The sequence below is a fragment of the Alligator mississippiensis genome, chromosome 3 (genome assembly GCF_030867095.1).
Source record: "Alligator mississippiensis isolate rAllMis1 chromosome 3, rAllMis1, whole genome shotgun sequence".
Taxonomy (NCBI): Eukaryota; Metazoa; Chordata; order Crocodylia; family Alligatoridae; genus Alligator; species Alligator mississippiensis.
This window is the reverse complement of record NC_081826.1, coordinates 8,764,455-8,782,487: the sequence shown is the minus strand read 5'-3', so window position 1 is coordinate 8,782,487 and position 18,033 is coordinate 8,764,455. Positions and strand designations below refer to the sequence as shown.

Below are 18,033 nucleotides of genomic sequence, written 5' to 3'. Positions count from 1 at the left end.
AAGCTGGATCTACAAAGACATAACAGTGATCAGAACATTTCCCAGTCTGCCAGACCACTTCCTTTTGTGGGGGGGGTTTAGGGTGAGGCAGACAAGTGACCTTCTCCCACTCCTTGTTGACAGCGGAGGATGGGATGACAGTGATACAAAGAAACAAAAACAAAAGTGGTGGGTGGAGGGAATCATTAAACTGTTTTAACGTACATGAGCTACCACTGAAAGGCTCTTTCCCTTTCTGCCCTCATACACAAATGTTGTTGCCATTCGTGCAAGATGTTGTTCTTATCTCAGGGAAACCCAAAAGTTCAGTTTAATGGGCTTGGGCCACATAAAGAAAAACATATCCTTGACAAGTAGTAGAGTCTAGAAGTTAATCAGAGGAACAGAGCTGTGGTTTGCAATGAGCATTCAGCTCATTGCCTACAGTGGAGGTATTTGCACAGCCCACGGGGATAAGGAAGGAGCAACTTGCTTTGTACTATAGACTCCTCTGGACACTTCAGGACAGTTTAGTGGGCAGAGCCACAACCTCACCCAGCCCTCCACAGCTCCTGGAGAGTCACCACAGCATGAAGACCGTAAGAGAGTATGTGGGGGGAAGGGCAAGAGGTATTATAAAGTGCAAAAAATTAAAGGTCCAATAATGGGTGACCCTTGGAAAAAGAGCAATGTGGTTGGACTTAAAAACCTGCCTACTAAATTATCTGTTCTCTTCTTGATGCAGGCAAGTAATCCTTCTCACTTTAATGGGCGATTTTATGGCTGCTAATAACATTTGTAGCTAAGATAATGACAAGGATAATCAAATCCCATGCTTCAGGGCATAAACTGATTGCTGCGGGTGTTAGCAACAAAATCACCACCACCATGACAGTGCATTATGGGATAGCTTTCCTTCCTCTGAAGCATCCAGGCATTGGTCACTGCCAGGTTATGAGACTAGATGATTTCCCTTGTTATGGAAATGTCAGTGTTCATGTACATGTGACCCAAGGAAAGAAGAGAAACCACTTTGTTCCAGCGTGACATAATGTGCAATAAGAAACTCCAAAATAGGGAGGCTGCAGTAGATGCACTGACTCATGTGCTGTAGGGTTCAGCTTGGATAGTGATGAAGCCTGCTGTCAAAATGTAAGTGCTGCAAAACATTTCTGTACATTATTCATAGAATCGCAAAAATGTAGGGCTGGAAATGACCTCAAGCAAGCTGTGCCCTGCTCAGAGGCAGGATCCTCAGTGTGTATCAACAGTCCCGGAGAGATGTTTGTATAACCTTGCCTTAAAAAGGGATTGCAGGACATGACTTAGGAGACTGTTCCAGTGCTTAACTACCCTTTTAACTGGAAAATATTTCCTAATATATCACCTAAATCTCCTGCGCTGAAAATTAAGCCAATTACTCCATCCCCCCACCCCCCACCAGTGGGTATAAGGAATAACTGATGGCTCTCTTTCTAACCACCTTTTACATACTTGAAGACTGCTATAATGCCTCCCCTCCAGTGTTCACTCCTCTAGACTAAACCAAGCCAGTTCTTTCCCTGTTTTCTAAACCTCATTTCGTGTCTGTCACTTTCTGCTCAAATCCCTCCGATTTGTCTAGATCTTTCCCAAAGCATGGTGACCAGAGCTGAACACAGTACTCCAGCTGAGGCCTGACCAGTGCTGAGTAGAGCGGAATAATGACCTTCTGTGTCTTAGATACAACATCCCCGCTAATACATCCCAGAATGAGAGCTGCCTTTTTTTTGCAACAGCATCACACTGCCGATTCCTTTTCAATCTGTGATCCCCAGTAAGATCCTTTTGTGCAGTACTTCTGTCTCACCAGATAGCCCTATTTTGTATTTGTGCTTTTACTGTTGCCTTCTTATGTGTAATCATTTGTCTTTTTTAAGGTTTATCTTAGTGACTTGAAGCCATTTCTCCAATTTATCAAGATCATTTTCAACTCTAATCCCATCATCCGTAGTGCTTGCAAACCCCCTCCACAGTAAATCATGAATAAAAAACAATGAACAGTACCAGGTCCAAGACAAACCCTTACAGAAGCACACTGAATATGTCTGCCCAGTTTGGCAGTGAACTCTAGATACTTTCCGAGTAAGAGTTTGTATCCGGTTGCGCATCTGCTGTACAGTAATTTCATCTAGACCACATTCCTTTAGTAAGCTTATGAGAATATCATTTGGGACTGTATGAAAAGTCAAGATATATCACATCCACTCCTTTCCCCATTCACTGGCTCAGTTATTCTGCCAAAAAAAGAAATTATGTGGTTTTGATATGATTTGTTTATTGCCCTTATTATCCTCCAGGTGCTTACAAACAGATTTCATAGTAATTTGTTCCAGTATCTTTCCAGGTATTGAAATTAGGCCGACTGATCTATAGTTCCCCAAGTCCTCTTCTTCTTCCCAGTTGCAAAGATATGTAGTATATTTGCCCTTTTCCAATCCTTTGAGACCCTTACTGATACAGCTGTGCAAAAGTCAGCTGTAGCGCTAGTGTACTGCTGCTGACAATGAACAGAGGGTTCCTAGAAAAGTAGTTGGACGCCTGCACAGCTACTCAGAATTGGGGAGTTATTCCAATAACCCAGCAGGAAAGCCTCAAACAAAACAGACACAATGGCGGCGTCTACACAAGACGCTACTGCACAGTAGCAATGAGCTGTTGTGTAGATCGTTGCTACTACATAGTAGCGTTGGAAGGCACTAACTGGGACACGACGCTACTACGCAGTAGTAATGAACTACTGTGCGGCAGCTCGTTGCTACTGTGCAATAGCATCAGGGGAAACAAAAACCATGCAGGGCTTCTACTGTGCAATGCAATTGGTTATTGTGCAGTCATTCAGTACTTGATTATGCACGTATTAAATGACCGCGCAGTAACCACTGCACAGTCTGCCGCTCTTCTAGATGCGGCCAGTGAAAAACTCACATAGATACTGAGCAAGCCAGGTAGAAGATCCAAGATGCTGCCTGTATACCATATTTAAGTTCTTCAAAAACGAATCCTGATCTGTGCTGTGTGTGAAATGCTCTCCCAAATGGATTTTTTTCAACAATCAAGCCAGACTTTCATGTGCTCACCATTCAGTCCTGGAGCAGATTTTCAAAAAGGCTCAGTTTCTAATGAGTCATCAAAATAAGGTCTGCAGTTTTGAAGTACTCGCCATCCCACAGCCCCTGCTGGGATACCTACAGTTTTCAGAAGTGCTGCGAACCAAACCTGTATCCAGGGTCCTGCTTTCTTTTGTACCTCTGCCCCCTACTGCATTCACTTCAAGGGAAGGCATTGCCCACACATCCAAAGACAGAACTGGTTCTTGAAATAAGGCTCCTGGAGTCCCTGATCCATAGCAATCGATCCCATGAACTGAAGGCATATTACAATGCTTTCAACAACTGTAGCTAGTAGAAGTACAAAGATACACTACCGCCTATATAACTAGCCCAAATAGGGGGGAAACTACATAGACACTTTTGTTCTGAAACAGCAGAGCATGATGGAAATCACCACAGGCTGTTGGTGAAACTAGCTGAAGGTATCTCCAAAACAATGGAAATTATATTTGCAAATTCACACAGGACTGGCAAAGTCTCAAGCAATGGGAGAAGGGCTAATAGTGCCCATCATTCAAAGGAAAATAAAGAACGTAGCACTTATAGACCAAATAGCCCAATGTCAAGAGCTGGGAAGTTAGTAGAACAAACTATGAAGCAGTCAGTTTATCACTAATCAGAGTAGGAGGAAGGATTGCTAGTAGCCAACATAATTTGTTGAGGACAAATCATGTCAAACCAAGGTGATTTCCTTTTTCAACAGACTTATCAGTTTGGGAGATAAGTGGAATGCAATGAACATAATATACTTCAGTAGGGCTTTTCACACTTGTCTCAGAAGCAAGCGGGAAAAGTGTAGGCTAGACAGAATTAGCATGAGACAGATACCTAATAGACTGAATAACTGCATGCAGAGATTAACTATAAATGGCTTGGTGTCAGACTGACAAGAGGTCTGCAGTGGGATCCCATGGGGTCAGTTGTGAGTCAAGTTCTGTTGATCAGTTTTACAAATGACTCATATTCTGGGATCAGGAGAGGAGTGATCAAACCTGCAAAAAGGGGAGGTGCTGAAAACACTTTGGAGGACAGGCTTAAAATTCAAAGGGATCTTGATAAATCCCTTGAGAACTGGGCTAAAGAGGACAAAAGTAATCCAATGAAGACAACAGGAGGTTCTACTTGAGAAGGAACAAAATGCATATATCCTGAATGGGGCACAATAGGTTCAGCAATAGCAAGACCTGGGGGTCAGGGTAGATCACAAACTCAAAATGAGTCAGCAACGACATGCTGTCACAAAAAAAGCAAATGCAATTTGGGGTTGTGTCAAGATGTGGGTACTGCATTATAAAAAAGCAGTGCAGAGGTAAAAGATGAAGATCATAAAGGAGCTGGAAATCCAGCAACGCGAGGAACTGTTGAAGGAATTATATATTTTTAGTTCGGAGAAAAGGAGATAAGGGGAGGATGTGATCATGGTTTTCAATTTGAAAGGCTGCCACAAAGGAGGAAGAGGAAGAACGCTGTCCTCTATTCTCCCTATCCAAAGAGAGCTGATGACAGTGAGTTGACACTGCAGGACAGCAGATATAGATTAAATCTCAGAAAAAAATCTTCCCAAGCATAAAAACTGTAGGACAATCATACAAGCTATCCGGGGGAGCTGTGGGATCACCTTCAGAGATTTTCAAGATGACAGAAAGGCAGGGATGATGTAGAAAGAGTGAACCTTGCCATATTACAGGGTTTGGACTGGATGGCTCTTGACTCCCTTTCAATTCTCTGATAAGCCACCCTGGGAAACCTTTTCCCATCCCCTGTCCTGGTGCTCTGATCATCTCCATGGCTGGCATGTTGGAGAGCAGGGATGGGGGAGTCTTACCATCTCATTTCTGGGTTTAGTGTGTACAGAGCGGGCTGTGTTCCTCACCAGGGCTCTCAGGAGCGCCACAGAAGGGGCATCTACCTGCCTTAAGGGAAACAGATTGCAACTGAACAGCATTTCAGCAGCCTTCCGAGTAGCGATAGCTGTTCACCAAATTAAGGGCTAGACTGTGGCTTTGCGAGTATGCTGCAGGAAGGAGAGACAGGCATGTAGCTGTTGTCAGAAGCATTGTCTGCATAGGACAAAAGCAGGCAGAAGCAAGCGGGGCATTTGGATAGAAGGTGCGGGGTCCCCAAACAGCCAGGCTCCAGCTCCCAGGGAGCGAGTAGGAACACAGCACAACCTGCCTAGGCTTTTCTCTTTCAGAGTACTACGCAAACTTACTATGCAAACCTTCCTCGGCTTTCTGCTAATGGAGCACACGCCCTGACGGCCACCTTCCCTTAGGCAGACGAGCACACCATCGCCACTCTTCTGCCACATGAACATGCCAGTGCAGCTAAAGTCTAGCCCTTACACGGCAGCCGGTCCACCCAGGACCTAGTACTTCACCACTCTAGTCCACTCCAGCCATGTGATCACATACTGTAAATACCCTCCACTTCAAATGAGTTAGCAAGTGAAAAGAAATGGTTCACAGATTCACAGACATTAGGGCTGGAAGGGACCTCAATAGCTCATCGAGTCTGATCCCCTGCATAGGCAGGAAATGGTTCGATTTGACTAAGTGTTTCTTCAAACATTTTTTTTAAATCAAAGATGATTCCTCAAAGCCCAAAGGACTTGCAATGTTGATGAATTTTACATTTCAAAAAAGAAAAAAATCGCTCAAACTTTGGGGGGAAAAACAATTCAAAGATTTACTTATAGAGAAAAATGCAAAAATATATATAAATAGTTTGGGATAATCCTTCCATTTTGTTTCAACATTTTAAAAACATTTTATTTTGGCCCTTTTTGCAATGTTGTGAATCAAATATATATATATATATATATATATATATATATATATATACGCACACACACACACACACATATACATACTATAGTATATAACTATAACTATATATATATTAGTTGATTCACAACATTGATTTTAGCTCTTCCTTTCTCATCTAAAATCAGGAAGGGAAAAAAAATGTTGTTGCAAAAGATTTACCAGCCCAAGAATATCATTCCCTGAATGATAGAGAGATCACCCATGGAAATTCATTTTGAAGATCAAGGGGCAGGATCCTAAGACCTGGTCATAAAAGCTTAGGTTCAAAAAAAGACTCACTCAGAACATTGGCTTCCTCCTCTATTCAAGAGAGGCATAGTGTGCCTCTGTGAAGAGTGAATCAAGTTATTTTGTGGATTGTAAATAGACCCCAGTGTGCTTGAAAGGAAAATAGGACTTAGGACATGATAATGAATAGGTTCAAATTCACCCTGACATAAAAGTCGGATAAAATATGCCACGGATATATATGGCCCACTGAGTTGTAGCCGCAAGAACACAGAAGACCTGTGCATATATTTCTTAAATGGAAATCCAGATTGGGGTCAGTCTTTGAAAAAGAACACAAAAATGAAGCCATTCCAACCCATTTCTAGTGCTTCAAGCAATAAAGTAACCTCTGTGCGCATTAATGAACACTCATGAACTGACTCAAAATACACATAATTTGCCTCTGTCGGCATACGTGAGAAGGCATCAGCTTCTGTTGGCTCCTTTGACTTCCCCTCTGCATTCATCGAAACAAACACATCACTACTAAAACCTTCATTGTTTTGGAAAGCGCCCTTTAAATAATAATGGACATTTTTGTACTAGTCATGACCTGCTTTAAGAGCAAATCATGAGCTTAAACCTTTTGCATTCAAACGCCAGATGGTCTCATCCAACAGAGGCCCCCAAAAGAAATTCAGAAACTACCATATTTACTCAAATATAACACAACCCTGAATGTAAGACAACACCCCCCACACACCCCTGTAATTAGATTCTACACATGGAAAATTTATAAATGTATTATAATTTTTTTCATGTATGGCAGGGAGCCAGCACTGCTGCTATGGGGCTGCAGCAGTGACGGAGCCTGCCAGCATGGAGCAAAGGTAAAGAAGCGTGCAGTGGAGAGGGAGAAGCAGTGGTGGGGGGGAGACTGAGAGCTGCGGGGAGAAGTGGCAGGGCATTTTGAGGAGGGGGCGCAGGGGGCAGCTGCAACTTTGGCTCCAGCTCCAGCCCCAGGTCCCCCCCTCCCTCCTTCCCCCATGGCCTCATCCTCAGTTTCAAGGTGAGGGGCTTTTTTTCCTCATATTAAATAGGAAGGTAAACCTCATCTTCTAATCAAGTGGATATGGTAATATTGGACATGTATTTCCGCAAATGCTATCATATCCTTCCTCTTTTGCCAAGTCTGTCACTACAAACAGCAACATGGGGGGAAATGAAAGAAGAGTCTATATGGATGTGCATGTGCAACCATGCATGTTCATGAAGAACTTAAATTTCTCCACTTGATCAATAGAGTTGGCATTAGATTCTGCTCTCGGATACGTATGTGCTGCTGCTTGGGCACGAAGGCAAAGTTCAGATGCTCTTGCATGGGAAAGAAGGGAAGAGATTTTACTCTTTCAATTATTTCCTTCCTGGAACTAAATTGATCTCATTTTAATAGTAATTGATCAATGGCATAGGACCCAAAAACCTCCGAATATAATCCAACGTTGTGTCTTACTGTAGCAAGCTAAATGGTGCGCATACTATATGGAACCTTAGAGAAGAGAAAACCTTTTCAGATGCAAAAAAAACACCTCTTGGGCATGTCTACGCATGCACAGTAGACTATTGTACTGTGCATTGATGTCTACACATGCACAGTAGACTATTTTACTGTGCATTAAAGCATCACATAAAAAAACCATGACATTGCCGTAATCCAATGTAAAATAGTCTACTGTGCATTGTCACTGAAAAAAGCATGGAAATGCACTACTAGCACAGCCTAATGCACATTAATTTAGTACCTCAGACTGGAGGTACTAAATTTAATGAGCATTAGAAAAGGTGCATTAATGCATGTGTAGACATGCCCCTTGTGTCCACAATCTGAGTCCCAAATAGAATTTCTGCTGAGCTCAGAAACAGCTGGTTAGTATTTTTTTTTTTTTTTTATGGGATGCCTCTCTCATCCAGGATCTTATTGATACCCAACTGCTAAAAGGCAAACTTTCAGTGTTTCCAGACCTCACAGAAACAGAAGGTACCAGGAATCTTATATGGACACACATCCCTCTCAAAATCCCAGCCCAGCTTCATAAATCCAATAGCTTTGGGGAGTACAGAATAATTTGAGAGCAGCATAGTGAAGTTTCCCTGGTGCAAGGTGCCTCTCTGGTGTAAACTTGCAAGGGGACAAAATCCAGCCTTCGCTGTTTGTGGATTTTTGTCTTCTCCAGGTTCCTTTCAATATGTTTGCTATGAATTTTCACACCCTGAATGACCAGTGCCCTTTCTCCTGGTATAACCTCTCATAGTGTACAATTAAAGAGGTGTTGTAGACTGAATTTGTTGTTCTGTGTATTATCACTCTCAGTAAAATCACAGCTTTCCAAGGAGGCCGACACCCTTAGCACAGAGAGCTATCCGTTTCAATGACAGGAGACCATCTGCTGCATGGCAGATCCCTTGAACCCCATAGTGAGCTTCCTCTTCCACAACATGCTCTTCTTTCTTGTACTGCCCCAATCTGATTCAAGAACTGAGTCAAAGGACAAAAATAATATTCTTTCCCTCCTAATCACACTAACCAACATGCACGTGCCCCTTAACAGAGATTTGCCTTTCACTTTGATAGCCTAATCATCTCAATTATGAAAGCAGTTTAAAAGAATAGCAAGCCTTGAGCCACTTTAATGTTGCATAAGTCTTCTGTGACAGCATGTCAGACACCAAAAAAATATTTAATTCATTCTCCAATACATTCCAAGAAAATTAGAGGGATATTTTTTTTTCCCTGAAGCAGAAAGTAAGAAAGTTCATCTTAAAATAATAGTCTCTCAGCTGATCAGAAGAGGCTGGCAACTGTCAGACGATGGAAAAAGAAAGCATAATATTTTTATAAAACAGAAGCAAAAAGAAAAGGGCACAGACATCCTTCTTTCAGATTTCTCTTTGCTGAAACTTAGATGTGTTGCTTAATGCTGCACTTCTGCAAAAACTTTTACTAAGCCAAGCTATCAATTTCAATGAGATAAACTTAGAAATCAAAGCATGAATGTTTTGCTGTTTGTTTTTAAAAAGGGGAAAGAAAAAGAGCATGCCTGAAAACGAGACTTGTACAGGGAGAGCTGATAGCTCTAGGTCAATACATTGATCACACTCTCCTCATCTAATGACTGTTATTGCTTTGTATTATTACAGAGATTTTTCTAGGAGCTCGTTTGCTACAAAGTACGGCTATGTGGACTGTGGAGACCATGTCAAATGCAGGCCTGATCCAAAGCCCATTGATCAGCTTTAGCCCTTGCAGTAGTTGCAGTGGCTTTTGAATAAACCTAAATGACAAGTCCCGAGTTGCTTAACATTTCATAGTTTTCTTCAAAGAGCATCAAAATACTACGCTGCATCTTTCTTCTTGGTACTATCATCCTTATTTGCAGCCACCGAAATCACAAAACCTGGTCAAATCCAGGTAATGCAGGAACAGACTGCTACCCACAGTCTCCGATGTACAATAAATACATCTGCTTAAGTCAGCAGCAACCTGTTGACTCAGCCTGAAAGCTGAGAGGACCATTACTGTGCTGGCCTGTGTTACACAGACCAGGGATCATGCATCCAGCCATCATCAGAGCAGTGGATTTTCTGTGAGTCAGTAAAGGTTGGTGCCTAACTCCCTTAAGCAAAAATAACAATAGAACAGCAACAACACCTGTATACTAAGGCTGCATTTCTATATACAGCTGCTACAATGAGCCTTGAGACCCAAGCCAAAGAAGTTTATTAATATCACCATAAATCCACAATACAGTCATGCCACTGGTTCATCCCTGCTTTGGGAAGGTCTGTTTAATCTGGCTATAAACTAAAACTGGGTGCTTCTGGGGCAATAAGAACAGGGCTGTTGGGAAGTTAGTAAATGCCTCATTTTAATCCTGGTTCTTGAGAAAAGTTACTTTATTTCCGTGGCCCTAAACGGAGGAGGTTTTCTAGGAGCTGACCAGCCCCAGACAGGTGGTGCAAGGAACGACAGCTGAACGTTTCTACGGCACTTTGAACACAAGTTCCACGCGATGCTGTATAATACAGTATTGATCCCTACCCTGGGTGTTTATCGAGTAACAGGCCCCAGCAGATGGTGTTCAACACCCTCAATTCCTATTGCCTTTAAGCAACACCACAGGGATCAGACCAAATGATAACAATGGCTTCCCTGGGCTTTGGACCAGACCCAAAAGGAATCTTTCCATTAAATAGCTGTCCTTTGGATCAGATCCCATATGCCCGGTCGGTCCAAGTAAATTAATACAGTTTGCTTTTGATGTTACTGGCAGTAGGAACAAGCCCATGATTAAAACAACTTCACCACCTTCCCCCCATTTGTCATTCAAGTTCCTTCTCCTCCTCCTGCATCTCTGTTTCCCCCCACAATTTCTTCTCCTTCTCCAGCCATGCCTCTGATCCTTTTCTACCTTCTTCCTTTATACCAGCCTGCTTATTTGCACCTAGTTTCCATTCCCAAAGATGCATAGGGCAGTGCTCACTTATGCAGTAGAGGTGTGCAAATATAGTCCCATAAGACATGCCTAGCAATGGCCACAAAGAATGGAAATCCCTGATACAGACATTGGAAAATAATCCACAAGTACATATAGAAACTATACAACAGAAAGAAATCAAGGGGCCATGTAAAAGACTGTGGGCTTTCTTTCATGAAAAAGAAGAGACAAAAATGTTAGGAAGAAGAAGCAAGGAGTAGAGAGTGGAAGGACACCAAAATGCTAAAAAGAAATAAGAATGTGACACCCGTTGCTCAGGCCCGTTGTAAGTTTTTACTAGGGACTGATAGCTCCAGAAACTCAGCTAAATTTCCCTAAGTTGCATGAGGGAAACACCAATCTAAACTACACTTCTGCCTTGTTAATGAACTATTTTCAAATCAGTTTGCTAATATGACTGTGAAAAGAATGGCGGACAGGATGTAACTGGGGGAAAACCCTGCATTTTTCTTTTCACTGTCTCATGAATACTTTAAAACACACACACACACATTAACAAAGTTGTGAATCATCCAAACAAGCAGCACACTTGCTTTAGTACAAAAATGTTTTAAACAGTTGAATGCAGAGAGAAATACAAGAGAAGACTTAAAAGATTTGCTGAGCCTCTTTATCCATCGGCTGAGTGGTCGGAGCTCTACAATGCGGCTAAACCACGAAGATGCAATGAACAGAGTGCAAAGTCCCAGTATCTAATACTCTGGGCCAGATTCCCAGCTGGCATGAATCAGCATAGCTTCATTGACTTCAGTTGAGCTATATGCACCGGATCTGGCCCTACACTTTGATCTGAGTGCATTAGTGAACGAATGGCTCCAATCCAATCTGTTTTATTTGAATTAGATAAGATCTTCAGGTCCATGGCTAGTTGCTGATGTACTGGTTGGTAGACCAGAGCATGGAAATCTTTGTTCCTATACCCCCCTCCCAACACCACCCATGCTTTTTGCGCACTTTTTTGTTTTTAACTTTCTTCTTATAGCATTTTTTTCTGATTTCCCTCACTCCACCATCAATGGACTAGGTCAAAAATCCAAATCCAAATGCCAATTAGAGGGAGGAGTGCTTATCAAGCCCTTTCCCTAGAAACATTATAAACATTGTGCTTATCAAGCCCTTTCCCTAGAAACATTATAAATATTAGTTTAAAAAATTCACACTACCCATGCTATACCTAAGTACTATTACACCACTTTTTGCAGAAGGGTAAACTGAAGGGGAGGGACAGAGGTTAAAGCAGTCAGCTCCCATTCTGAATAGGAAAGGACTAAAACATATTTGTAACTGTTTTCTTGAATGCAGGATTAAGCTCTCTGTCAGACAGCTACATCTGTTAGCACTAAGGACTCCTCTCATTTGTATATAGAGATTGGATAATTGGGTAGATCTGCAGGGGCTGTCTGTTTAGTGGTCTCCAACAATGTCCGCACTTGTCTGATCTCTCTTACTGTAGTAAGGTATGAACTGAGCATCGCTCTCTCTTTCTGTAGTAAGGTATGGACTGATTTTAAAATATCAACAGGTCAAACAGCTAGAAAGTGGCTCTTTTTTAGATTCCCGCTGCATCTTACCAGCCATGTCCCCCTTTGGCCCACTTAATGTGAACACTTCTCTGGGGAAAAGAGCCTTCTTTGCTTGTTTATTGCTTCCATTCAATTTAGGGCACCATAAGCAGCTTTTGGCTCTTTCCATTCTGTGCAAGCCTCCAGAAATATTCAGTGTTTACGAGAGCTCTGTAGTGTTAAATCAAGTATGACTATCACCCTTAAAAGCCTAAATGATGGAGTGATATCCATACCAATAACGCATTTTGACAGTGCCAACACCTGCCTAAATTAAAACAGTTTACTCACTGCTAGAAACCTGTAGAAGATGGAGCTCCATGTTACCAGTTATCCTGGGGTTTTGCTTTACAAAAAAAAAAAAAAAAATTGGTGTTGTATTCATGATACCCTGCCTCTTGATTTACTCAGTGGTATAAATGTTGATGAAACATTTAAGAGATAAATATGTGACTGAAATACTGGGATAATTCACTTTCTCTCATCTTTTCAGCCGGATAATGGGAAGTGGATGGGATCTGCAACCAGCTAACAATGAAGTGAGAAAAATACTGCAATAAAAGCAGAGAGCACCGCGAGTCCAGAGCACCTAATTAGCTCCTTTGGCCAATGGGACATTTTCTCCGCATTGTAACAGGACAAAAACTTCAGAAAAGGATGGTTCATCCGATCTGCTGCGGGATTTCAAGAATAGGGGTACTGAAATGGTGTTACTTGTTGTTGCCAATGAAACATTAAGAAGCAGAATTAAAAGTGTATTGTACTCTGTGACTGGGAAAGATCTCCTAGGTACAAAATAGAAACCCTCTTACTCACTCGATGCTTTGTCCTTTCTGGGGCTTGACAAGCCAGACATGACCAACAAGTAACTACTGCTAGAAGAGAAATGGGAAATGTCCTACCTAGCCCAGAACCAAAAAGTTGGCCGAATCCTATTATTTCAACTGACTTGGACGTTTTCAGATTAATGATATTTCCATTAAAACTGGTCTTTGATCGTCTAGGCTTAAAATGAAGTAACTAGCTGCGGGGCCTTTTTCTTGTGGCGTCCAATTTGGCAAAAGGTGAAGACTGCAGGACATTTGCTGCAGGGAGCTGTCCAATTCAGCACCATGCGCGTGCAGTGGGAACACAAAACGAAGCCCAAAAAAGGCAGACCGACCTTGCATTTGCTTGGGTCCCTTTGGCAATAGCCTCTTGGAGGTGATCGACTCTGGTTGCACCACGCTTCGAGGTCCACAATAAATGCCTCCGATCAAATGAAAGCCATACAGTAAACACAGTAAAAAGGTAATTGCTTCAGACATGCTGCCAGCACGGCCATATCAAAAAGCTCAATGAAGACGTAAATTAATCCACTGCCATATGCAGACTGCTACAGGTTTTGATGCACTGATTTGCTTTACAGGTCTCTGGAGGTCAGTCTGTGGGGGTGAATATGGCATGCCACGCAATACAACAAACGCTTGTCATCAATTTATCTTTGCATGCAAAAAGGATGAGAGTATTGATAACAACAAGTCACTGTACAGGGTGAGTGAGTGATGAGAGCCTCTTCACTCATGCATAGAGATGTATGTGCTTCTTGATTTTTTCTTGGAGGGATCATGCCAGGTGTGCGGGAGCAGCGTGTTCAAGGTTAGATTAAACATGGGAACGGCCACCAAAAATTAACTTGAACATGTAATATTATTGCATAATGCAAGAAGCCTCACCAAAAATGCAGAATGCTTTGGTATTTCCTTTCAGGGCCTACAACCCTAAGTAGTGGGTGGGGGGGAAAGTTTCTCTCCTGGAAACATCCTTTTTAGGCAAAAGAAATGTTGAGAAATTTCAGTGACTCATTTTTTAGAACAATTGTTATAGGGGACGACAGCATTGCGTAACTTGAATTTTGGAAAGACGTTTTGCAGGCCAGAGTAAGGAGGGGAAAAGTGCTTTTGTAGTAAGATATACAGAGTAACTGTTTATTAATAAACTTGAGGACGTTGATCCTCCTTATGCTAGAGACTACTCCTCTGCATAACAGATAGGTAGGGCTCCTTTTCTTCACCGCTGTTTCCTCCAGTGCTTCACTATTGTTATACACATTTCAGTGTTAAAAGCATGCTGACTTCTCAAAATACTTCAGTGGGGAGAAGACTATCACCTGCTGCAAGGAATATACACAGCCAATGCAATTGATTTTCTTAAATGTATCCAAGTTTTTCATTGTAGAAAATAATTAAATGTACTGCTACTAATATTAATGAACTTCAGCCTTCTTTTTAAACTAAAGCAAATGGACTTCTGCTTTTCCCGTAAGTCAGGTCTGGTGCCCCTGAAAGGAAAGTGCTGCTCCACTTCCCTCAACTTTAAAAACAAGGGCAAGTTTTGCTCCTTGCCATAGCAAATTTTGTTTAAGCAATGAACCACGTGACCCCCTCCCTGCCTAGTGCCAGCATAGTCCAGTGACTGAAAAAGATAGTTAACAGTCACAAACGCAAAAGTACAGCAAGTAAACAGGCAAACATCCACAAGCCCCATACATAATCCATAAGGATAAGATCGTTCAATGTTTTCTTAAGGCACAAATAAATTATACAATGAAACTGAGGCAGAGACGTCCCATTGCACAAACTAAGAAGCCAGTTCTGACTTTGCAGTAAATGCATAATAAATGTGTGTCATTTGGCCTGAGAAAATACACATAGTATTTCTAACACAGTTTCTATTCCTATAAAGAAGTCTCACAATGGAAAAAAGGGGAAAAAAGCTATTCAACAAGATTTTGCTTTAAAAAAAAAGGGACTATCCCTTAAAAAAAAAAAAAAATCTCATCATTTCCGTAAGGGAAAATAGGCTTCACGGTGTCAGATGATCTTTCAAGAAAAAACGATTTACTGCCCCAGGTAAGAAAGTAAAAATATAAATGTAAGTAAACACTTTTTTCCCCCCAACAACTCAAAGGAGAGTGGAGTGGAGACTGGGCTGAAAATTGACAGTGTCTGCAGGTGGTAATGTGCAGATTTGTTGTAACAAGCCCTAAACAGTAAGAAGATAGTGTGTGCCTGCATTAACAACCGTGAGCTTGGGCTTTCATGTCCTGTTCAATATAATGCACTATCAACCATCCACAGAGCCAGAGTGACCTTCTCAGCTCTCCCCAGCTGGTAGAGGAGCATCTCAAAGTGCTGTGAGAAGGACGGAGCAGCTGCCTCGGAAAACCATCCTGTTTCATACAGAGCGAGTACAAAGTGCGACCACAACACAAGCCCAAATAACAGCTCTAGACACAGTTGTGTCTGCAGATCCAGGCACGGGTTTGCATTTCAGGGAAACGCAACTGAACCGGGACAAACCGACAGCCTGTGGCTTTGTCCACTGTTGCTCGATCACTTTGCCATCTCTGGAAACTCTGCTCAGAAGTTAGGCACTGAATGAACCACAGTGATCATCCGGCCATTAACCCATTCACCCCCAAATGCAGGCCCCGCTATAACAAATACCCTCTGACTTATCAGCTCCCCACCGGGCCAAAGGAAAACTTTGGGAGAAGTAAAGGTAATAAGCACAGGGGACCTGAGCGTGCAAGACCACAGCACCCACCGAGGGGGGGAACCTGGGGATCCCCTTTTGCCAGGCTGGGAGGCCGCCCTGTCTCTCCCAGCGAGTCGCAAAGCAGCCAGAGCCTGGCTGGGACGTTGAGGGGCTTCTCCTCCTCCCCTACATCCCCTGCCCTGGCCTCCCCCAGGGGCAGCGAGACCCGGGCACGGCACGGGACGCCCAACAAGTGCACAGATGCCCGGGCACTCACCGATAGTGGTGATGACCGTGATGGCAAAGTAGAAAGAGCCGGCAAATTTCCACTGGACGCCGGCGCGGTGGGGCTCGGACTGCATGATGACCAGCTCCAGCTGCCGGTAGTCCTCGCTGGTGATGTTGTACTTCCCCTTGAGCCGGATCTCCTCGGCTTTGAGCTTCTCCTCCTCCCGCATCTCGTGGTCGGACTCCAGGGCATCGAAGACGGCGGCGCCCACCAGCAGGTAGGTGAACGTGCAGATGATCAGGGACAGGGTCCGCACGTTCTGCCTCTTCATGGCCGCCAGCAAGGGGCGAGTGCGAGGACCATGTCCCCCCCTGGCCGCCCGGGGATCCGACAGCACGCAGCAGCAGCAGCAGCAGCAGCGGCGGCAGGCGGGGGGGAGCCGCCAGCAGCACGGGGGCAGCGGCGGGGGGCGGCCGGGCGGGGGCTCGGCGGACAGGCACAGGAGGCTGCTGGAGCGCCTGGCCCAGGTGCCCCGCAGCCGGGACGCTGTGCGCAGGACCTGCCCAAGCCAAGCCGTCCCAGTGCGCAGGGCCATCAAGAGCCGCGCGCGCCCAAACCCCCTGGGCTCGGCGCGGGGACGGGCGCGGGGACGGGGACGGGGACGGCCAGCCCGCCCCCCCGGGCAGCCCGCAGCCGCCAACGCCCGCGCCCCGGGGCCATGCGACCCGCTCCCGGGGGCCCCGGCCCCGGAGCTCTCAAGCCCGGCGGCAGGACGGCGGCATCGGGGCGGGCGGGCGGGCGAGGCGCGGCGCGGCGCGGCGAGGCGAGGCGCTCGCAGCCTTCGGGCGGAGCTCGCGCGTCAGGCGCCCGGCTCGGTGCGGGCGGCTCCTCCCCGGGGCCGGCCGGGCTCCCGCCCCCGCCGCCGCCGCCGCCGCCGCCGCCGCGCCCGGCCCCGCGCCCCGTGCCACAGGGCAGCCGCGGGCGGGCGGGCGGGCGGGGGGCGCCGGCCCTCGTGGGTGGGAGAGGGCACCCCAGACACGCACCCTGTGCGGGAGCAGGGGCAGGGGGTGCTGGGGCTGAGCGCAAGCCCGCTCCGGGCGCTGCGCACCCACGGGACACGCGCGGCAGGGGCAGCGCGGGGGGTCCGGGGTCCGCACCGCATTCAGGGGTGTCCAACCCAGCCCCCACCCCGCCATAGGCAGGCAAGTGGCCCCTCCACATGAGCATCCAAACGCCCTGTGAAGGAGTGCAGAGTAAATGCTTGCGCCACTTCTGGGGGAGTCTCTTCTAGATCCTGGACGCTTGGACTGTAAGTTAGTTTCGGTCTCAACCCCACCTGTGTGGGGCACAGGCTGGCTGGTATGCTGGGAAGGGCAGGAAGGGGTGTGCAGGGGCCAATCCAGGCCACAGACCCCCCCCCCCCCCCCCCCGTGCAGCCAGCTGACTTTGACAGCCCTGCGTTAGCCTGCTTGAAGAGCCCGGGCCGTTTTCTCTCCACAGGCACCGGCAGTGCAGGGACCAGTTCTTTGCGAAGTGCCTTGCAGAGTCACAGAGGAGCTCCAGAGGTCATCTATGACCCGCCGTGTGAGGCAGGATCATCCCACCACCCCACACAAATCTAGCCTCTTAACACCACACGAGACATAACACCCGCACCCGCCACAGGTAAAGGAGGAGGACCACGGCCTCCAACATCCTGCTAGTGCAAAGGTTGTTAAAGTATGTTGGAAAAATCCCAGAAAGAGGAACATGTATAGAGGAAGGCAAAAACACGCACACACACACAAAAACACATAGTCCATACCAATCTGACCCCGGGGTAGAATTCCTTCCTGACCCCAAATACAATGATGGGTCTGACCCCGAGCGGAGGAGAAAGACCCTCTAGGCAGGAAGCTCTGGGTTCCTGGCACCAGACTGAGTGCTGAGCAACTAAAATCAGGCCCTGTTCAGAGGCATCTCCAAACCCAGCACCCCTACTCTCCGCTATGGATACCA

The 18,033-nt window shown here is 45.3% G+C and overlaps 1 protein-coding gene across 1 annotated transcript in view; it reads right to left on the bottom strand.

The window, feature by feature from the left end:
• The window catches only part of KCNK9 (potassium two pore domain channel subfamily K member 9), a 117,298-nt gene extending 100,504 nt beyond the window's left edge, over positions 1-16,794 (bottom strand). The window contains exon 1 of the mRNA XM_006258703.3: positions 16,084-16,794. Coding sequence (XP_006258765.2) covers positions 16,084-16,630 — 547 coding nt within the window. The 5' untranslated portion in view covers positions 16,631-16,794. The remainder of the gene's footprint in view (positions 1-16,083) is intronic.
• Positions 16,795-18,033: the final 1,239 nt, after the last annotated feature.